The 22,889-nt window shown below is 41.2% G+C and overlaps 1 protein-coding gene across 2 annotated transcripts; it reads left to right on the top strand.

Moving 5' to 3' along the window:
* The first annotated feature begins 606 nt into the window (after positions 1 to 606).
* LOC135499818 (TGF-beta receptor type-1-like) lies at positions 607 to 17,628 on the top strand. Of its 2 annotated transcripts, none has more exons than XM_064790779.1 (9): positions 607 to 740; positions 1,567 to 1,678; positions 7,145 to 7,305; positions 10,641 to 10,883; positions 11,351 to 11,581; positions 11,952 to 12,119; positions 12,314 to 12,595; positions 12,816 to 12,946; positions 13,259 to 17,628. In XM_064790779.1, exons 1-9 carry the CDS (start codon positions 680 to 682, stop codon positions 13,382 to 13,384), a joined length of 1,515 nt encoding a protein of 504 aa, XP_064646849.1. In that variant the 5' UTR covers positions 607 to 679; the 3' UTR covers positions 13,385 to 17,628. The 2 variants fall into 2 exon arrangements, with proteins under 2 accessions (XP_064646849.1, XP_064646850.1); XM_064790780.1 differs by lacking the exon at positions 7,145 to 7,305 and adding an exon at positions 2,773 to 2,918.
* The last annotated feature ends 5,261 nt before the right edge of the window (positions 17,629 to 22,889 follow it).

Below are 22,889 nucleotides of genomic sequence, written 5' to 3'. Positions count from 1 at the left end.
TGGTTGTAACTGGGTCATCTCTCTCACCCTGCAGGTTATGACTGTCTTATCTTTCCCACCATTATATCCCAGGTCCCCTATTCGGTGTGGTTTTGACTATCATATACTGGCAAGTCGGTTGATGTGGTAGGCCCAATTTGGTTTGGTTGCGACTGTCTGAGTCAGCGAGTGTCTCATCTCCGGCACCATTTCAGCAATGGTGGTTCGATGCTAGGACCAATTTATGATTTATTCTGAGCGAGGCTTGACATGGCTCTCACTATGCTAACAAGCGAAAGGAGGCACCAGACCAGATTCGGTCTGGTTGTGACTCAAGTGCCTCGGGGCCAGTTTGACGTCACGTTCGATGGGGTCCGCCGCACTGGCTAATGAGACCTAACCCAGACAAAACCAATTCACACAATTGTGCTATATATTCTTACACACTAGCGTACGAGAAGTAATTCAATATCAGATCAGAATAAAAACCTCAGAATTGTAAATTGTTCAAGTCTACGCGAACCAAAATTTATGACATCAGATCCCAATGCTTTGAATAAACTTGTATTTTATCTTCCAAATCATCCTAAATATATTGGGCGCAGTAATTTTTTTATTGATCAGTGTGTGTGAATCGCCTATCGCAATGGAGTCGGAGAATTTTATTTTGATCGAAACAACTTAGAATTTCGCTCGAAAGATGGATAAAATAGCAATATCAGTCCTTTTATTGTGGTTCATCTCGATCAGTACTTCATATGGTAGGTTTAGAATGGTTTGAGTGTTTTGTGAGGCTATTAACCGGGCGAAATAGCGATTGTTAACCAAAATAGGCTTAACTTAAGCTAGCTCGGATCCCGGAGACCGAGTCTGATTGATCATCAAAGTCGAATGAATCAAACTCAATCATCAATGCAGATTGCAGTAGCATAAAACTCAATGTCCAGGAAAGACCTAGCATTGCAAGGATGGACGAATGAGAAAACTGAAGCTATTGGTCCAGGTGGCTGTGAACATGGTCTGAAAAAAGAAGACTTCACTCCTCACACTCACTGGCAGTCACACTCACAGTCACTGTCAGTGAGTCACTAGTCACTGCCTAAGTCAGTGCCAGTGGCAGTGCACCATAGGCCTAGGACTCCCCACTTCCATGCTTCTTCACCTTGCTATGCACTTGCAGTAAACCTATAGCCTTGGAACAGTAGTCAGTACACATACAGATGCACGTTACATGCACACATTATACACACGACTGCAAATCATGACCTCGGCATTGCTGTTCGACACCTTGTCCTTGCTTTCGTAAATCCAAGCTTATGCAAGTCCGAGGAATACAACGCTTTCTCCGCGCTAAAACTTCTCTAACTTTTCAAACCACATTGTGATTGTGGTCAAAAGAACATGAAGAGAAAGTTAAGAATCTGACTCTCTTTGGTGTATAATGGGTAATGGGCAGTTTTGACGAAGACAAACCATAGCCAAAACAAGTGGTCAAACTCAATTTTTATGGGCAACACATACAATACTGTCGTACATGTACATACATACAATGTACTGAACCTTTAAGTTTTTGAATATTTCTTTCAGGTTTGAAGTGTCACTGTGACCATTGCTTGGCCACAAATTTAACATGTGAGACTGATGGAGTGTGCTTCGCTTCAATGTCTCGCATCGAAGGCAAGGAAAAAAAGGCATTCAGGTAAATATATCATGCATGGAAATGATTATTAGTACAACTTGCATAATTTGATCATAAGATTCTTCAAAACAATTTGTCATGATTGATACCATTTATGGCCAGATTGGAAGATGCAGTGTGGAAGGAGCAGTGATTCATGTAATTAGACTTGGTTTGTAAATAAAACTGATCATATGTGATCTTGGAGGCTTTTGCGGAAGTAAATGTCCACATCCTTTTGGATGATTTCTGCAATGTTTGAATTTTTCATAACTCTAAATTTCCAGGTACTAAAAGCCAAAGGGTTCTAAATCTCCACTTCCAGGTTAATAAAGGCCAAAGGGTTTGCAAATCAAGTAAAAAATTGAGGGATCTGAGCAGGGGCCATTTTTTTCAAATAGATGACAGTTCATGTTGCACAAAATGAAAAAAAAAAACCTTAAAGATTTCATCAAAAGTTTTCAAGAATGAGCGATAGAGAGAAAAAAATGTCAAAAATCAGGCACTGCGTCAATTTACAGGCATTCAAAAAAATATTTCATTGCCATCGTTATGAAATTTTGATATTAATCTCTTGGGTACAAAAGTTAAATTGTAAAAAAAAATGAATTTTCTTTATTATTGTTTTTCCAAGTTTTTCTTGCAGCATTATGGAAGGGATATCAAGACCAGCATATTGAAATTGGAACAACCTCATATGTGTACATATATTGTGCATGAACATCGTTGGTCTTCAGGGTTATGTTCATGTTTTCATGTACAGTAGTAGTAATGTAACTTTTGCAGAGCCCAATCTTTGTTTTGATGGAAGGTACATATACCAACTTAAAGAAAATTTTCTTGTATTTTCAACTGCAAAATGTATGGAATGACTACAGTACAAGGACAACTCACAACTGATTCTCTTTCCTCAAAAAATCAGCTCCGACAACAAAAGACTAGGGGAAAAATATTTTTTGCACATGCTTTAATTTTTTTATGGCCTGGCATGTTTTCTGTATTTGAGGAAAAGATCTTCTTAAAGTTACATTGGGGAGGGATGAAAAAAGAGTTCCTATTTTTTCCTTAGTGAAATCTCTGTGTTCTTAATAAACTATGGCTTGTTCAATTTCTAGATGCATTGACAAAGACAAGGGTTTGTTAGAATCAACGCCTGTGCAGTGCCTGGATGGGGATGAACCACCTAAGCAGGAGTATCACCGAATGTGCTGTCACAACCATGATTATTGTAACATACATCTGTATCCAACTTTGGCGCCAGGTTTGTGTGATTTCAGCTGAAACAACACCCAGTGATATGTCAATGTCATGCAGTTTCCATGTCGGTATGGTAAAATTGATTGTCTTACACATGTAGGCTTAATCACAAGTCCAAGGATTTCACATTTCTGATTTTCGAGGATTTTTTTTCTCCTCATTGATTAAGTTAAATCTGACAGCAGAAACGAACAGATCTATGCCTCAGCTCTCTGTAGAACTTCGAATTTTCGAAATCGGACCGAAAATATGCATGTTTTAGGTCACAGAGCACTGTGACCAATTTTTCAAACTTTCATTGCCAAAAGCACTAAGTCTTGAATTAGATAGTGAGACACTTTCGAGTTGAAAGCATGCCCTAGTTTTCAAACTTAGTCTTGAAATTTAATTTAGACAAGTGAATGTGAGACAATTTTGGGTTAAAGGCAGGTATGACCAACTTTCAAACTATCAAATCCTGAAATTACTGAGTCTTGAATTCAGAAAGTGGGAAGGGGCAAATTTGGGTTCATAATAACAGGTCAGGGTGTTATGAGAATATATATCCTGAACATGGCCACTGCATGTAGCTTCCTTGAACCAAGCCCTTGAACCTTGGAGAAGGTCCTGTACTTTCACTTGTTCTGCTTTAGCTGAACCTCTTAACCCTTTGCTGTCTGTTGCCTCATTCTGTTGCCGTTCCTGTGTGTCGTTTCCTTAAACTGCTTGTGGTGGTGATGGTTTCTTCGCTTCAGGACTGGCTGTTCAAATACTTGGCTCTCGGCAGTATCACTCAAGCTTCTGGGTTTTCGTGTTCTTGCATTCCACTGCGCATGCCCTTTTGACGATCCGGTTGAAAAAGATTTTATTCCTGTGGCATGACAAACAATTTAATTTAATTTTGATCCAATTGCAAAGCATACATGTATACTGCATGTGCTACAACAATCCTCAAAATATTCAGAATCCAGAATCCTCCTCACTGACCTCGTTCATGAGCATATTTGCCTTTTGCTTAATTTCAAGTTATTCCTCAATCCTTTACCTATTCTGTGTTTGCCTCAGAACTTCATTGTGATGCGATAAAACAGATTTTTTTCATCGCAATGTGCCATTTGTTTTAAATGAAGGTCTCATTCAACGTGCCTCAAAGTTTACTGTTTTCCCACACATCATGCATCAGGTGAAAGTGAAAAGGGCGGTGGTTTTCGCACACATCGCAATCAGGTGAAAGTGAAAAGGGGAGAAGTTTTCCTGTACATCACAAATCTGGTGAAAGTGAAAAGGGGAGATGTTTTCCTGTACATCACAAATCAGGTGAAAGTGAAAAGGGGAGATGTTTTCCTGCACATCACAAATCAGGTGAAAGTGAAAAGGGGAGATGTTTTCCTGCACATCACAAATCAGGTGAAAGTGAAAAGGGGAGATGTTTTCCTGCACATCACAAATCAGGTGAAAGTGAAAAGGGGAGTAGTTTTCCCGCACATCGCAAATCCGGTGAAAGTGAAAAGGAGAGATGTTTTCCCGCATATCACAAATCAGGTGAAAGTGAAAAGGGGTGAAGTTTTCCCACACATCTCAAATCAGGGGAATGGGAAACAGGAGTGTCTGCAAGTGACCCGTTTTGAAAGCTGTCGAAGAAAACAGGCAACACATCTTGCATGAGCAGTGATTCGTACAAGTTAAGATTTAAAATTTTTGAATTATGGAGATTAAGGGTGAGTAAATTGGTTACCTGTGGTTTATGCTCTTGCTAATTGCACACTTCCCCCAAAGGTTTTTAATGTGATTTTAGGTAATGATGGGGTCATCAAGCTTTATTCTAATTCAGTGCTCTCCTCCACCTCCTGCATGTCATAGCATACAGCACTAGACAAGGCCACTTATTCTCATGTTGACTGGAGTGGAAAAAAATTGCAATGAACAATCCTCTGAAATTTATGAAGAAGGGTACAACTACAATAGATCGTTTTCCACTCCAATAGCTTTCAGTTCACCTGTTCTCCCGTTTTCCCTTTCTTTGTTGAATCAAATTATTTGCGTTGCACTTGTTGCTGAAGCTTTTCTCAGTTAAATCCCGCTTTGCTCTCCTTTAGGAGATTGCTCTCTTTCAGGATATTGCTCTCATTTAGAGGATTGCCCTCCTTTAGGATTATTGCTCTCCTTTAGGAGAGGGGACAGTCAGTCTGATCTTATATTGGTCAGAAAGACTTAACTTCAGACCAACATTGCCGCAAGGTCGTTTGGTTTTGAAAGTAGCAGTATTTTCTCCAAGCAACATGATTAAATAGTTAAGCATTGCTATCAGTTGAGTAATAAACAATACGGGCCGAATTTACGAAGGGTGTTTAAGAGTTAGACGCGTGTAAATTCTACATAATCAGTTTCAGGGCCTAATGCGGTTTTCATGAAGAAACCCTGCAAGGCCCTGACTCTGTCTATTCAGACATTAAACGCTGTTTTAAGCTAAACACCCTTTGTAAATTCGGCCCTACATGTACTACTTGCTTTCTGTCGTTGTTTGTGTTGAGAAAACACTGGAAGGAATGCACCACGACAGCCATCAACAGAAGTTGAACATTCTTACAAGTCCAACTTATACACGTGTGTGTGGAGCTTTATGACGAAATTGCATCGAAACATTTCTCATGAAAATATTGGGGTTTTTTCACAGAATAGATGCAGACAACATAGAAACCTCTGTTTTCACTGAAAAGAGGAATAAGTTTACAGTTTTTCAAGTGATTTGCATTTATTGTGCCAAAATAAAATATTTTTATGGTTTAATGGCTATGCATAAATGGCAGACATTTTTTTGTTGTGATGCACTGGTAAAGCTCGGCCTATACTTGCACACCGGTTGGCAGTTTTTAAACTTGTAAAAAATCTTTTAACATGTCAACTCGGGGAATTAGGCACCACCACCAAAACAACAACATCAACAACAATGTACCTGGTAGTGGTAATGGTATTGTTTATTATTGATCGCTTTTCATGCCTGCACTATTATACTACCCCTTCCGATGCTTTCCAAGCAACCTCCCCAACTAACTCCGCCATTCTGTTATTTAATTCGAGGATATCCTAAAAAAATCTTCAAGTGTCCACAGGTTCAAAAAAAGAAAGACTACAAACTCATTTGTCTAAAAAAAACTTGATTCTTCAAATTTATGTAACATTTCAAGTAATACTGCTTCTAAAATTACCTATCTGCTTGTTCTCATGCCCTGGCCTCACCTCACTTTTGTGGATACTGGCACTATTATTTATCAACCCCCTCCAAGGTTTGGTTTTTTTGGGTCAATATGTAACATTTAGATTTTTCATCAGTGAAAATTTCAGTGCCTATGTTTCCAGAACAAAGGGTTTAAATCCACCCAGAAAGCAATTCTGTATGTAAAAATGTACAGAGGAATTTTGCGGCATGGCGGACTAATGTCAAAAACTGGTGTGACGGAGCCGATGGTCACCACCTGCCATCTCCTAACATCATGCATTCAGGACAAGTGAAGCCACCATGCAGTCCAGCTTTTCACCAGATCCATCCTTGTCATTTTTCATTCTTCAGTTGTATCTCTTGTAATGTTATTTTTGATAACCTGTTTGAGCTTAGAGCGCGAGATGTGGCTATTCTCGACATCATATAACTATAACAAATTGCACCATCACATATCCATAGATCTATCTCATAAACAACGTCCAGCTGCTGGTCAATTAGGGGCATGTACACTCACCCACCTTGACCTACTTTTCAAGGTCACAGTGGTCAAAAGTAAAATTTCTCCAAACTTCCATGTCGCTTATTTCAGGTGTAAGGGGCCTTCCGGTGTCTCAAGGTCTTTAGGGGAGGGAGTTATTCTTGTTAAAGTAGCCTAGCATTAGCAGGGTACATTCAACTCTGTCCCAGTTCTGTTCCATTAGGATACCTTTAGGTCATGGGCTGTGTAGCCGTAGGTAGGTACAAAGGTGCGGGCATCAGGCATTGTTACCTTCAGTTTTTGGGAGCCTTTTAATATACTACTGATATAGGTGTGTTAAACGGGACAAAAATGCCCCTGGCCTTTTCTTTTCATTTTCATTTAGATTTTTTTATTCTTGAGAGGTCTTTTTCAGATTAAGGTGAAATTTGAAAGATGACAGTTTGCAAACACTTAATTTTCAGGTTTAGTGACATTTACTCAAACAAACTCAAGGCTGATATTTTGAGGCTCTCATTGTAAAAATCCATCATCTCTTCTCTTCCCCTGCCAGATGTTTCGACAAGGACAAACTGCTCCCCCCAGAACAGCCCTTTTGGTGTAAAGATGCGGCAAACAACCAGTACAATTTTGCAATATTGTGTTGCAAAGAGTTCGACTTTTGCAACCGGGATCTGAGCCCCACGCTTGCCCCTGTCCCGCCGGTCACAGAAGGTATAATGAATCTGCTATGTTTACATCACCAATCAGAATACTGCTGAAAGATTGAACTTCCTGATTTGTTATTGGTATTTCAAACCTCGTTTTAAATTGACGTAATCAGAAAACTTTTCTTAGACTAGAGCAAGGCAATTAAATAAAAAAATTATAATGTTCCTTTTTGCCTCTATCTATCATTTTTTTCAACCTACAAAAATTTGTCTAAATAGTACAGACTTTGTGCTGATAAAGATTGATTGTAAAAGGCCTTTGTCACAAAAGCAGGTATGACATTGACGGTCTTCAGGCTATAGCTTGAATTCAAGCTTTTTAGTCATAATCACCTAATGCATTATTCCATTAGGACCTGTAATTTCAGGCTTAAAAAGGTGGTTTCAGGCTCTTAGCGCTCTCGTGCCTGCAAAATAATTGTAATAGAAAATAAGTTAAACCTCGATATGATCGCAGCGGTCCTTGGTGTAGCAGCCGAGGAAAGTGGTTCTTGGTGTAGCAGCCGAGGACAGCGGTCCTTGGTGTAGCAGCCGAGGAAAGCTCTCCTTGGCGTAGCAGCCGAGGAAAGCTGTCCTTGGCGTAGCAGCCGAGGACTGCGGTCCTTGGTGTAGCAGCCGAGGATAGCGGTCCTTGGTGTAGCAGTCGAGGACAACTGTGTTTTATTTTGTACATGTACATGAAACCTCAAATTGCCAGAAATGTTTCCCTCAAATCGCAGCAGTATTCTGATTGTTTCAAGTCGCACTAACACTCTGCTTGGTCTCTGCACAGTGGATGGACTTTACTGTTGCACATTTCCTTTCTTTGTCATATTTTCGTTCTTTCTAGACTTAGTGCTTGTACTTTTTCAATCAACAGTTTTCTTTTCATCGGGTTTGGTGTTGTAAAATTTTCTTTGGAACATTTGTATGAGACTCCACAGCTTTCAGTGTGTTATAGAAGTAGAGGTTGAACTCGGTCCTCGGATTGATTCAATGATAAACAGCTATTATCGTATACCTGAGTGAGTTACGATCTCAGATCCTGGACCTTAACTTGCAGACTTTAATGAGAAAAATAAGTCGAAATTTGTCCAGACCTCGTCCATACGTTGTCTCCTCATGTGAGATTGTGGTGGTTTTAGTAACAATCCCTCACTTACAGGAATGGAAGCAAAAGTATCAAAAGCTGACCAGCTTTGGTGAAGGGTGTTAATTCTGGATATCCCAGTGAGAAGTACGTTTCCTGGCCAAAGTCAAATCACATTTGTGATCTGCTAACACAGAAATCCTACTGGAGAGGTTTTGATATTACATTGACATGATAGACAAAAGTAGAGCAGTGGAATTGGGCTTGATGAAATTAAGGTTGCTCAGTTCAAAGGGTAACTTCATCCTGTTTTGAATTGAAAATGAACAAAATGTTATGGAGATTAATTGAAATTGGGTGCAAATTCTTCTGTATTGCACGTTCAGTACTGATTGACGGAGATTTCCACGAAAAAATTGTGAATTTTCATAGAATAGCTAAAACGCCATCTTTTCTGTTGAGTCGTGTCAGCAGGGTGTGGTGTGATTGAATGAGCGTCGGCTAACTTCAGGGTTCATCTGTCTTCGCATTCTCTCCCTCAACTTGTTCATCCACTTTGTAAGGGAAACCTGCACGAAGAGCTTGTAGCCACTGCATCAAGTGCTAGCCTCGGACATGGCTTCTTGTAGACAAGGACAGAATGAATTCTTTGATTTGGTAGCTTAGGTTTTTCAAAGCTTTGTCTGTCTTTGCTTTTCCTCTATTCCTTTATTGACTCACCATATCTTCCCTTATTGTTTTTAATGCAAGCGCCTTGCACCTGGGGACTGACAAATTATTTATTTAGAAATCCGCCCTGTGTCATACTCAAGAGATGACTCAGATCTTCAAAATGAATTTATAGTCCATTAAACCGTAACAATATGACTTTTAAAAAATTTGCACAAAAAATAGTCTTTATAAAAAGAGAAATTAGTCGTCAGGAAAAATATTTTTTCATTTCTCTCTATTTTATGGTCAGGGGAGAAAAAAGTGTGTCAAAAACGGTTGTCGGGACTTTTGTTTTTTCCCACTTTCTGGAAAACCCAACAAATAAAAAAAAGTGGCCTTACAAATACAACTTACAAGTCAGCCAAGTTTTGCATGATTGGGTAATATGAATAAAGACTAGCAAATGCTTTTATCTAAAACTCCATGTACATTTACACTAGGCCTTTCTGTACAAAATTGAAGTAAAAGCATTTGCTAGTCTTTATTCATATCACCCATTGTGTCGTCAATCATTGAATAATTCACCCATCTTCAAAAATGAGAGGCGGTCTTTTGTTTAATATCCGAACCTTGTTCTGCAATGTTAAACTAGTCTAGTAGGTAGTATGTTTTGAAACGTAGGGCCCTGTTGCACAATCGGCCAAAGAGATAATTGCCAGCATTAGCTTAACTATGATTAACTTAAGAAAATTTACATAGTAGCATAGGACTTATTGCCAGCGTTACAAGTGACGCAGTTTGATCAACCGGGCCCTGCAGCAATTTTTTAAGCTGTTAGAAATGTTTTTGCTTTCTATGTTGTCTGTCTGTCTGTCTGTCTGTCTCACTCCTTTCGTCTGGGACACCAAGTGGTGCTATGAAAAAATGACTTAACACTACTGGAGTGAAGTTTTAAAAAGCTGCTCGACAAATAATACGATTTAGTTTGAAGAATACTGACCCACCCATAAGCAAATTCAGGCAGGAGCTAGGGGTCCGATTAGTTGTAAGGGAGTACATCAAAATAGGTTGAAGCCTATAAGTATGAAAATTTCTCTCTTTGAATTGAACCTCCTTCCCCCAGCCCTCTCCAAAGACTAAAAACAGAAACCTGATATCATTCTTGTATCAAAGCCTCTTTGTCTATTTTGACTAAGTACACGCGTGTCATATTGTGAAGATATTGGCGAGTAACTACATTCTAAAGGGCCATCCATGAAGTACACATACGCACTGAGAGGGTAGGTTGGTGCCAAAGCATATGAAGTGCGAACATGGGGGGAGGGAAGTCCATCCTGAAGCGTTCATATGCAAACGAAAGGATGCTTTTTTATTCTGACAGGTGTTTTATAGCACATAGTAAAAAGTACGACATTATTAATGTGCCGGTTATTACAATATAAATACTCACTAGAATGTATGGCTTTACCTGCATATGCATGCAATGGGAGGGGTGTCATGGCCTTGGCATACAAGGTGGATCCAAAAATTTATGGTTCGGTGTGTGTGTACTTTATTGAAGGCGTCCAAAGTGCCATTTTTTACATAATTTGAAGTAAAACGTTATGCTTTTTTTTCAGAATATGAAGGCGCAAACCAACAGAAGGGTTTGACGACATTAGAATTGGCTGTGGTGATTGCGGGGCCAATATGCTTCATTTGCATCTTCTTCATGGTCATACTCTGTATATGTCAGTACAGGAAACGAAGGACAAGTTACCGGCGACAGCTCTATGCTGTTGAATCGCAGCCGATGATGGAGTCGGAATCGACGACCATACGGGAGATGATCGATGATATGACTCATTCAGGCTCTGGCTCAGGTGAGGCAGGGAGAGTTAGCTTTTTCGCGTGTCCTGTGATATATCATACATTGATAACTCTGAGTGAATAATTGTTTCAGAATGAGGTCGTTGTATTCAAATTGCTGATTTTAATGGAGAAAAAAACGGGTTGTCTCCTCATGAGCGATTGCAGCTGTTATGTTCGATTCCTTGCTCAGCATGGGCTGTATACGCAAAAATATTTGAGAACTTCATCTGCCCGGGAGGTTAACAGAAATATCTGTACCTCATTCCCTAAATTTGCATTGTTGTTGGCATTGTTTGGCGGTACCTAAAAAAAGCCTTTACTCTTTACTGTCCCAAAGGTCCCAAATATTTTTCACTTTACAAATACAATCCCGGAGAAAATTGGCAGTGTAACGTTAACTGTAAACTGTAACCCGTGAACGGAAACAGTTTACATTTAAACTTGATCTGTGGTATCAACGATGTCCATCTTGTTTTAGGTCTGCCTCTCCTGGTACAACGAACCATTGCCCGAACTATCTGTCTCGCTGAGGTTATCGGTAGGGGCCGCTTTGGTCAAGTGTGGCGTGGACGGTGGAGAGGTGAGAATGTTGCTGTCAAGATCTTCCATGCGCGAGAAGAGAGGTCGTGGTTCCGAGAGGCAGAGAGCTACCAGACTGTCATGTTACGACATGAGAATATCCTTGGTTTCATTGCTGCTGACAATAAGGGTAAGTGGACTGTTGACAAAGCAATTGCAAGGCTTTGCATTAAAATAAACATAAGAAAGCAAGTTTGCGGTACAATAAGACACTGGAAATATCTCGTTTTGGTCGTCTTTTCGACTTATATGAGTCAGTGGAACCAAGATTTCTGCCGATAACATTCAGTGGAAGGGCATTTGTGTCACTGGCCCCCTGAACGAATGTGGAACGCTCTGCAGATAAGCATAAGAACTGCCAATAATATCGACATTACACGACACTTCAATGTTAGACTATTTTTTTAGTAGTGATGTGCACATTGGTCAATTTTCAGTGGAAAGGGTGCTACATCAAGTGTTATTTATTATTCATTATTATCATGATTTGTTCTCTTCAGACAACGGCACTTGGACACAGCTCTGGCTGGTCACTGATTACCACGAGAACGGCTCACTGTTTGACTACCTAAATCAAACCATATGTGACATCCCTGGCATGATCAAGCTGGCTCTGTCTACAGTCAGCGGTCTAGCTCATCTGCATATGGAGATAATGGGTACACAAGGTAAAGGCCTACACACAGCTGTTTATAAAAGAATGAAAATATGAAATTGAATTTAAAACTTTTCAATTGCATAAAAACGTACGAAATATACATTGCACCATTGCCGTTTTGTAGACAGATGTATATATACTTTATATAAGTTTATACCAAGTTTCAGCAAATTCCTTTACATAATAACTGCACTTTATTTGCAGGCAAACCAGCAATTGCCCACAGAGATCTGAAGAGTAAGAATATCCTAGTTAAGAGGAACGGCACATGCTGCATAGCTGATCTGGGGCTGGCTGTACGCCACGACTCGGCCCGTGACATCGTCGACATTGCGCCCAATCATCGAGTTGGGACAAAGCGGTATATGGCGCCGGAGGTTCTTGACGTCACGATAAATATGAGCCACTTTGAATCTTTCAAGCGTGCCGATGTATATGCACTCGGCCTTGTCTTGTGGGAGATCGCTAGACGGACAACTGTCGGAGGTAAGCAAGTGTTCAAGCTTGTTCATAAGTTTGGGTCGTAAATTTTATAAAATTAGGTTGACCTATTTGTCATCTGTGGCTGTGCGAGACATGTAAGAGAGACTTGGGTACAAGATGGTATAAAATTTCGAATGGTCAATAAAATCCTACCCAACTTGCTGTAAATAGTTAAATTCATTGTTGTGTGACCCATGAGTCATTATTGGTGTTGTCATTTCAGGTCTGCATGAAGAGTACTCGCTTCCTTACCAGGACTGCGTCCCTAACGACCCTTCAATGGAAGAAATGAAGAAGATAGTGTGCGTTGACCGCCAGAGGCCATCAATGCCCAACAGGTGGCAGAGTAGTGAGGTGCGTTACACATATTTTTTGACAGTAGCGACACAGGTGGCGATCGTTGGTTACCTCACTGCGGTTTTGACCCTCACGAGACTCCGTCACGGAGACTCCGACCCCGTCCTACAATCCTCTGTGCAACGTTATGCTCAGAAATTCTCTTAAACCCTTTCAAACCCATTTTGCAGAATGGAAAAGACTAAGAACAGAGTTAGAGAATGTAAGCCTTGTCACGGTGTCCACCAATGCAGTCTTGTGTAATTCCTACCCCATTGTAATCGTAATACGATACTGGACCTTGTCAATCGATTGTTTGTTTTCTTTCAGGCATTGCGAGTGATGTCTAAGCTGATGAAGGAGTGTTGGTATCACAATGCGGCTGCTCGGTTGACCGCTCTGCGTATTAAAAAGACTCTAGCCAGCATGGCTAATCAGGAAGACGTTAAATTATGAGTGATGTGACTATTGACTGTCTATATCGGGAGAGCCTATCAAATTAGGGTCATATTCGAAGGAAGTGCTTTTGAACCTTTTCTAAAAAAGATGGAAGCTCTTGACCAAAGTTTGATGAATTATGAGAGGGATGAGACTGCATCCATATTGTGGAATGAATATAATTTATATCTTGGTTTCTAAAACGAAGTGTAATAAGGCCACACTTTTTTAATAAGTTGGATTACGAAACTTCAGTTCCAAAACCATTGTGGGTGGGGCGGGAATTTTAAAAAGATGTATGGTCTTCTTCAATCTCAAAACTGATGTGGGATGAGAATAAAAAATTTCATCGGACTCAAAATCTATGTGGGGCAGGGGAAATATAATGAAAATATGCTTATTTTTTATCAATTTTAGAGGGGACCCAAAAAATTAAAAATTTTGGAAATTGGTCGTCGGGAAAAATTATTGTTCATTTTTCCCTATTTTATGGTCGGGGGAGAAAAAAAGTGTGTCAAAAATGGTCATCCCGACTTTTATTTTTTCCATTTTCCGGAAAATGACCCCAGGGGGATTCGTAATGCAACATATAAAAAAATGTGGTCTAAGGAGCATGTTGCAATTTAGAAATACTTGTGAAAACGATACCAGCATTGGATTCGATGATGGTGTAAGTGTCGAAAATAAATATACTCGGTATTGGAGAATCAATGTGACTAAATCGTTGGAGGCAACCTGAAAATGGGAATTAAGTCTCTGTGCGAGGAAACTATGAAAGGCCGTTCAGACATTTTTGCAGGACATTTGATTGTAAATGCCATGAAATTGTGCGTGAAAAAGGCAGACAGGGAAGGATGACGCTGTATATGATTATGTGTTTATTGATTTGCTGTGCTTTTCTTACATGTAACTTGTTGATGCGACACACGATAGACCTGGCATATATTGGACTCGACTACTTGGCCAGTATTTTTTGGTCCGTTAGATACAAGATTTGTTATTGTCTACATACTTTAGGACGTGACAGACTTGTCCATTATTTATGAGAATCTGGTATATACGAGTCTGATATTTGCATGGTTACTGGACAATAGCCACAGAATACAGTAGTCATTTGAGTGACTGAAACTTTCTGTGGTCCCAAAATGAGTTTTTAATGCACCATATCGCCCCAAGACTGACCTCACTCTTTAAATCGACTCTTTAAATCGACTCTTTAATGGAACATGATATTGATGCAGATTTGTAAATTGTGAAGTGTTGGGCGTGAAGGATCAGACCTCCAAAGAAGCTATGTTAAGCTGTCATGATACCAATGGCTGGGTGCACCAGGTTCTGTTGATCGTCACTGAGCTGCTCGTGGGCAGATCCGATATCCATCGGAAAATGAACCCAAAAATACACAATTCTACAATGACAATTCATAAGCTTGTGTCCACTTTTATATCTATAGCACCCTTCTTATAATACTGGTAATACCTGTAACATACTGTGACGCTTGAATCCTGAATATATTTCAGGATTACTTCAGGGGTATGGTAATACAGGGATGAGACGTTTTTGGAGGATTTTCATTTTTCTTCTACAATACTTAATTTGACAACAAATGGAGAGATTTTTGACTCGACTCTCCGTAAAACTTTGAATTTTTAAAATCGAACAAAAAATAATGATTTTAGACGCAGTTTCATGGACAGCATGCATGTTCACATGAAAAAAATGTACAGTTTTTTTGCTCTGGACACTGTCGGTGTCAAATATCATAATAACGACGCTTTGTAGCTGAAGGGTTAATCAAGTACTTTTTGTACAGTAGATAAATTAACGCGCAGATCAGTGTTCACTTCAAGCATGTCCGTGACAAATATGCCTAAAATATGTTTAAAAATAAATCATTTTATATTATCTCTCGAGGTTCTAAACTTCAGGGAAAAGTTGGATCGCTGTTTAGGATTGAGCTTTTTAGGAATATTTTACATTGTGGGCATCACAGCTCTACTGTAAATGGCAAATTAGCTTCCCTTACTTGTATCTCTCAATCATGACTGTCTGTATAGCTTTAACTAAGCCAATTTTGACTTACATGTATGTCGAGTCTCTATGGCATTTCAAATTGGCATTTGCATAAGGTCACAAAGCCGTCACTTGTACTTTAGCGTACCAATGTGTACATGCATTGGGTATGTTGTGTTTGCCTTGCACCAAACCAGTCTTTGAAATGATAAAGGATAAGCTTTAAATGTCAGATTACAGGTACATGTGAGTAGGCTCAAAAGGGTGATCATTTTCAACAACAAAACTCCCTTTGGGGATCTCTGAATTATAAAAACCGAAAATTGTTCCTTTTTCTATCACTGTTCTTATGAAATGAGTTATTTGTGGAGTTTTAAATTATAAAAAGAAAATGGTGCTTTGTTCTGTTCGGTGTGCATGGGGATTGTCTATAAATTCTTGGAGCACTTTTCTTGGTTCATGACCTTGACGACATCTGTAGTGTCAACACTGACCTGAGTGTGTGGACAGTGCCCATGTAGATCAAATAGTAATTTTGTGAAAAGATAACTTGGAAAAAGAGTGAGTTTGCAGGTTTGAATGCAAAGATGATGGTTCTAGAAAACGGTCTCCAATCAAAGTAAAAAATGATTTTCTTCGCAGGTGATTTTTCTCATGCATAACTATAATGGTGGTGATTTCTTTTGCAGTTGTTCAAGCAGGCATCAGGGGTAACAGTGTATTATGTAATCACCCATCACTCACCCCGTCCATTTGCCAGATTAACTGCGAATACAGTAACCAAAATTAGTTATGCAAAGAGATACTGCGTACATACAAATGAAACAATGTTTTGTCATTGATTGGAGATCGTGTGGACTCCTTGGGTGAGGTGGTTGGTGGTGGGATAATCGCACACTATACCTCACTCTTCAAGATGTGCTTTGTACAAACTGAACATAGAATATTGTGTAATATACATGTAGCGGTGAAACGTTATCACCTGAATTCTGTAGTGTTGTAGAATGGATGAAATTATGTACGTCATATCAAGAATAAATAAAGACTAGTCTTTATTTAATTCTTGGTCACATTGATTATTATGGGTTATTTTCTCTTGTTTGGTACGTCACGTATTCAAAATGTCATTCAAAGATTGCTGTCAACTCATCACCTCTACTATCATAGTGTTTGCAATATACTGTAAACAGTCGAATGTTTGTGCTTATGGTTCGTGAAAAATTTCTGAAAAATAAAATTTTGCAATTTTATTTTTGGCTGTCTTGTTTTTTTAATTGAAGATATTTTTTCATGATTTTTACTTTCTTGAATCTAAGTTATTTGCATAATCTGGGAAAATTAAATGCCCCAAATATTTGGCAGTTTACCAGCAGGGCTTGCCTGCAGTGCCAATTTTGGGTTGTTTTGAGTATCAGGAATTGAGATTACGCAATGTTTGAATGGCCTGTTTATACATATGGAAATTGTTAGCAGTGTGTTTTTTTCCTAGAGAACTTTCAAATTGTATTTTATAGAAAGATCCCTTAGATCACGCAAGAATTATTTATCAGACCGGTTCAGGGATAAATTTTTCAAAAGGCACTTTCATTGTGTACTTCATTAGTGCTTTCCCTAGATGTTTGAAAGTGTTTGGCCCATGTTTCCTTTGAAAAAAAGAACTTGTCCATACATTCACCCAGATGACTAAAGAAAACTGTGTTTTGATATCCATATAACTATTTTAAAAAAGGGTATTCAAAGTACTAAGCAACAAAAATGGCCTCTGTGTGTAAAGTTGATAGTCTTGAGTCATTCAGTTGAAAAGCATGCAATAGTAAAGGTGCCAAACAGCCAGTTTACATCATGTTTTAGTTTTGGCCCCCTAGTGGCCAGGTCAGGAATCACACCAGATGGAAATTTGTTGTGAGAGATCAACAGACCTAAAAGGGTCATGACCTCGAGCTTTAAAATCCAAAGCCACAGTGGTTACGAAATATGGTACAATTTAAAAAAACTCCCAGCCAATCGAAATTGCAATTATGGGCACTGTTTCTTCATCCCTTTAGTTCAGTAATGATGAGTTTTGAAAAGAAGTAATTTTTAACTCATCTGATGCCGTATCCTCAAAGACTTGTCCTCTTATAATATAGTGTATAAGCATACAATATTACATGTAATGTAATGTATATTAGTTTTTAACTGTGAATACCCTATATCTTGACTGAATAATGGGGCATTTTATCAATAAAATATATTCATCTTGGAAGAAAGTGTTACTGAAGACTACATCGTCAAGGATTGAGAATGTTTTCATGTAAACTCGAAAGCGGTCTCTGAAGCCTACATTCGCATTTCAATCAAAACGTTGTAGCCCACACGAAGGTCAGTGATGAAGACTATAAGTACAGTGGAACCCCGGTTGGCCGTCGGCGACCACCCCGCTATGACGAATGGTTTCCTCTCTAATTACCATTACAAGGCCCCAGGTAACACGACCACCCCGGTACCCAGACCACGACCACTGGATTGGGCGGTCCCCCTTTATAGCCCCACCAAAGGGCCTATTTGCCATAATCGATCGCGACCGTGTCTCCAATTTAAAACCCGGTAATTAACACCTCGACGCAAAGCTCTCTTGTTTATCATAACACCACGGACAGTGGCTATCATATCATGAGAATCTATATGAAAACTTTTGCACTGGCCGTTACTATCAGTTGAAAGCTAATAAACTGTGCTTTACTAACCAGATATCGTTTTTTAATCCAATTATCTCTGGGTTTTTTTTTTTCATTATTCAGTCCTCTCAGTGTGAGACATGCGCATTTAGTACTGAGTACCGGCAGCAATAAAATTATGGAGTTGCAGAAAGTCAGGCGGCATTTATCACCGAACACATCGGAGCATCCTAAAATGTGGACTGATGAGAACTGAAGACGAATGCTACGTGTCGGAGGTCACAAACCTGATATCAAGAGCGCCGCTGATGTAGCCTAATACCATTAGGCCCAACGGGTGGTGCTGAAGTGGCGAACTATTCCTCCTGCTGCACCAACAGCAAATTATGAACACACTGGATTAATTCAACCCGCTACACCAGCCAAAAATTACAGTCCCTGAATAACCGCCTGTGAAAGACGGGGGTTAAAATACCACACAGGGTGTCAGACACATGGGTCTATACCCATTCTTCACCAGGGACAGGGGAAAAAGCTCTGAAAGACTGCGAACTATTCCTCCTGCTGCTCCAACAGCAAATTATGAACACACTGGAGTATATTCCAACTGCTACAGCAGCCAAACATTACAGAAGACGGTGAAATTCTAACACCAGTACGCAGACTGTCAAAGAAACGGGACTATACCACCTGCTACACCAGTCGCTTGTTACGAAAAGACAGGAGACAAAACGACCGGTTGTGAAAGACCAGGGTGAAAGACAGGGTCGTATTCCTACCCATGCCATGTCAGCCGCAATCACGGAAAAAAACACGTAGGGGAGTATTCCTCATGCTACACCAGCCGCTTGTTGTAAAGGACAGTGTACTACACCACCGGTTGTGAAAGACTGGGGTTTATACCTCCTGCTTCAGCAGCTATATGTTGTGAGATACAGGGAACTCAACTGCCTGCTACACCAACCACAGTTAGTGGACACAAGGGCTGCTTCAAGTCCCTCTGGTTGTGAGAGACAAGTTACTAGTCATATACATCATGTGTAGTCACCACCTACAGGTTGTGAGGGACAGGGAACCAGTGGGACGTAAAGCAGTGTGGTTGGTGTAGCAGGAGGTATCAACCCCAGTCTTTCGAAACTAGTAGTTGTACGGTCCCTGAATGACCGCCTGTGAAAGACGGGGGTAAATACCACACAGGGTGTCAGACACATGGGACTATTAATACCAATTCTTCACCAGGGACAGGGAAAAAAGCTCTGAAAGACTGCAAACTATTCCTCCTGCTGCTCCAACAGGAAATTATGAACACACTGGAGTATATTCCACCTGCTACAGCAGCCCAAAATTACAGAAGACGGTGAAATTCTAACACCAGTACGCAGACTGTCAACGACACGGGACTATACCACCTGCTACACCAACCACAGGTTGTGAATGACAGGGGACCAAGTTGTGAAAGACTGTGGCCCTTCCTCCCGTTACACCAGGCGTTCGTTGTGAAAGACAAGGCACTTGACCACTAACCACAGATTATGGAGACATGGGAGTATATTCCTCTTGCTACACAAACCAAAAGTTACGAAAAACAACTAGCATTCCCCTTGCTACACCAGTCAGCAGACTGTGAAAGACAGGGAAATACACCTCCTGCTGCTCTAGCCATCGGTTGTGAACGACAGAGGACCAAGTGCTAATCTTCCTGCTACACCAGTCGCTTGTTGCGAAAGACAGGAGACAAAACGACCGGTTGTGAAAGACCAGGGTGAAAGACAGGGTCGTATTCCCACCCATGCCATGTCAGCCGCAATCACGGAATAATACACGTAGGGGAGTATTCCTCATGCTACACCAGCCGCTTGTTGTAAAGGACAGTGTACTACACCACCGGTTGTGAAAGACTGGGGTTTATACCTCCTGCCTCATCAGCTATATGTTGTGAGATACAGGGAACTCAACTGCCTGCTACACCAACCACAGTTAGTGGACACAAGGGCTGCTTCAAGTCCCTCTGGTTGTGAGAGACAAGTTACTAGTCATATACATCATGTGTAGTCACCACCTACAGGTTGTGAGGGACAGGGAACCAGTGGGACGTAAAGCAGTGTGGTTGGTGTAGCAGGAGGTATCAACCCCAGTCTTTCGAAACTAGTAGATGTACAGTCCCTGGATGACCGCCTGTGAAAGACGGGGGTTAATACCACACAGGGTGTCAGACACATGGGACTATTAATACCCATTCTTCATCAGGGACAGGGGAAAAAGCTCTGAAAGACTGCGAACTATTCCTCCTGCTGCTCCAACAGCAAATTATGAACACACTGGAGTATATTCCACCTGCTACAGCAGCCCAAAATTACAGAAGACGGTGAAATTCTAACACCAGTACGCAGACTGTCAACGACACGGGACTATACCACCTGCTACACCAACCACAGGTTGTGAATGACCGGGGCCCAAGTTGTGAAAGACTGTGGCCCTTCCTCCCGTTACACCAGGCGTTCGTTGTGAAAGACAAGGCACTTAACCACTAACCACAGATTATGGAGACATGGGAGTATATTCCTCTTGCTACACAAACCAAAAGTTACGAAAAACGACTAGCATTCCCCTTGCTACACCAGTCAGCAGACTGTGAAAGACAGGGAAATACACCTCCTGCTGCTCTAGCCATCGGTTGTGAACGACAGAGGACCAAGTGCTAATCTTCCTTCTTCACCAGCCGCTTGTTGTGAAAGACAAGAGACAAAACGACCGGTTGTGAAAGACCAGGGTGAAGACAGGGTTGTATTCCTACCGATGCTACGTCAGCTGCAATCTTGGAAAAATACTCGTAGGGGAGTATTCCTCATGTTACACCAGCCGCTTGTTGTAAAGGACAGTGTACTACACCACCGGTTGTGAAAGACTGGGGTTTATACCTCCTGCTTCATCAGCTATATGTTGTGAGATACAGGGAACTGAACTGCCTGCTACATCAACCACAGTTAGTAGACACAGGGGCTGCTTCAAGTCCCTCTGGTTGTGAGAGACAAGTCGCTAGTTATATACATCATGTGTCGTCACCACCGTCAACAGACTGTGAAAGTCAGGGAAATACACCTCTTGCTGCTCCAGCCATCGGTTGTGAACGACAGAGGACCAAGTGCTAATCTTCCTGCTACACCAGCCGCTTGTTCCGAAAGACAGGAGACAAAACGACCGGTTGTGAAAGACCAAGGTGAAAGACAAGGTCGTATTCCCACCCATGCTACGCCAGCCCCAATCATGGAAAAATACACGTAGGGGACTATTCCTCATGCTACACCAGCCGCTTGTTGTAAAGGACAGTGTACTACACCACCGGTTGTGAAAGACTGGGGTTTATACATCCTGCCTCATCAACCATATGTTGTGAGATGCAGGGAACTCAACTGCCTGCTACACTAACCACAGTTAGCCTGTGGTTGGCGATGCAGGTGGTTTTGTTCTCTGTCTCTCACATCCTGCCGCTGATTAGGCTAGGCAGGAGGTTGAAACCCAGTCTTTCACAACCGGTGGTACAATCCCTTGTCTTTCACAACAAGCGGCCGGTGTAGCAGGAGGAATGATCCCCATATTGTTACCAAATTTTGGCTTACTAGTATGTTGCTTCCAACTTGTGACTTGTGTAGGAGGAGGAATAATCCCCTGTTGTTCACATTCTGTTCCCCTGTTTCCCACAGCTTGTGGCTGGTGAAGCCAGAGCAAGAGTCCCAGATGGCAAGCGTCATTGACCCTCATGTCGCAATGGGAGGAGCAAGACCGGGTAGTGTGGGCAGCGGTGCCCCGACTGTACACCCTACTCTCATATTGACCAGGTGGTACGTACAGTACTCTGTCACAAATTACGGCTCGGTGTACCAGTTCCTTCAAAACCTTGTTTCCCGCAACCTGTAGCTGATGGCGCAGGATGTATGTAATCCCTGGTCTTTCACAACCAATGACTGGTGCAGCTGGAGGAAGGGTCCCTTGTCTTCAACAACAAAATTGGTCTCCTGTCTCTCACAATCTGTGGCTAGTGTAGCAGCAGGCACAGTTCTCTTTGTCTCACGACCTTTGGCTGGTGATATATAAACCCAGGTCTTCCACGACCAGGGGTATTGTCCCTTATTATTCGCATGAAGCGGCTGGTGTAGCAGGAGGCATAGTCCCCTCTCGTTCACAACGTGCGGACTGGTGTCACAAGTGGGATACTTGTCGTTACCTGTCTTTCCTTTATACCTTTGGCTGGTGTAGCAGAAGGCATATTCCCCTGTCTTTCACAACCTGTGGCTAGTGTAGCAGGAGGGACAGTCCTTCATGTCTCACAACATTTAGCTGGTGATATATACGTGTATAAGCTAAATCCTGGTCTTGCACAACCTTGTCTTTCGCTACAAGCGGGTGGACTAGCCTTAAGAATAGCGCCTGTCTTTCATAACTTTGTCCCATGTGGTCACAACCAGTAACCAGTGTAGTAGGAGGAATAGTCCCCTGCCTTTCACAGCCTGCGGACTGGTGTAGCAAGTGGAGTTCCTGTTGTTCCATGCCTTTCGTTTATACCATTGGCCAGTGAGGGACAGTGAAGTGAAGACAGGGAACCAAGTTGTGAAAGACCGTTTTTTGCACAGCCAGAGTCCCCTGTCATTCATAGCCTGCGGACTGATGTAACAAGGGGAAATCTTGTTGTGTCCTGTCTTTCGTAACCTTTGGCTCGTGTAGCAGCAGATATAGTCCCATTTCTTTCATAGCCTGAAGACTATAGTGCAGCAGGAGATATCCCCGTCTTTCGCAGCCTGCGGGAGCTAGAGGACTTCCTTTCGTAACGTTTGGCTTGTGTAGCACTAGCAGGAGGT

Source organism: Lineus longissimus, chromosome 15 (genome assembly GCF_910592395.1).
Source record: "Lineus longissimus chromosome 15, tnLinLong1.2, whole genome shotgun sequence".
In the NCBI taxonomy this organism is placed as follows: Eukaryota; Metazoa; Nemertea; class Pilidiophora; order Heteronemertea; family Lineidae; genus Lineus; species Lineus longissimus.
Note: the sequence above shows the minus strand (reverse complement) of the source record. Positions and strands in the feature narration are given on the sequence as shown.

What these genes read in the sequence shown, in the direction of transcription:
- LOC135499818 (XM_064790779.1), top strand. Translation starts at nt 680, where the DNA reads ATGGATAAAATAGCAATATCAGTCCTTTTATTGTGGTTCATCTCGATC. An exon ending in AAGGAAAAAAAGGCATTCAG is followed by an intron (nt 1,679 to 7,144) that starts GTAAATATATCA and finishes TTCCCCTGCCAG; the next exon opens with ATGTTTCGACAAGGACAAAC. An exon ending in ACAGGTGGCAGAGTAGTGAG is followed by an intron (nt 12,947 to 13,258) that starts GTGCGTTACACA and finishes GTTTTCTTTCAG; the next exon opens with GCATTGCGAGTGATGTCTAA.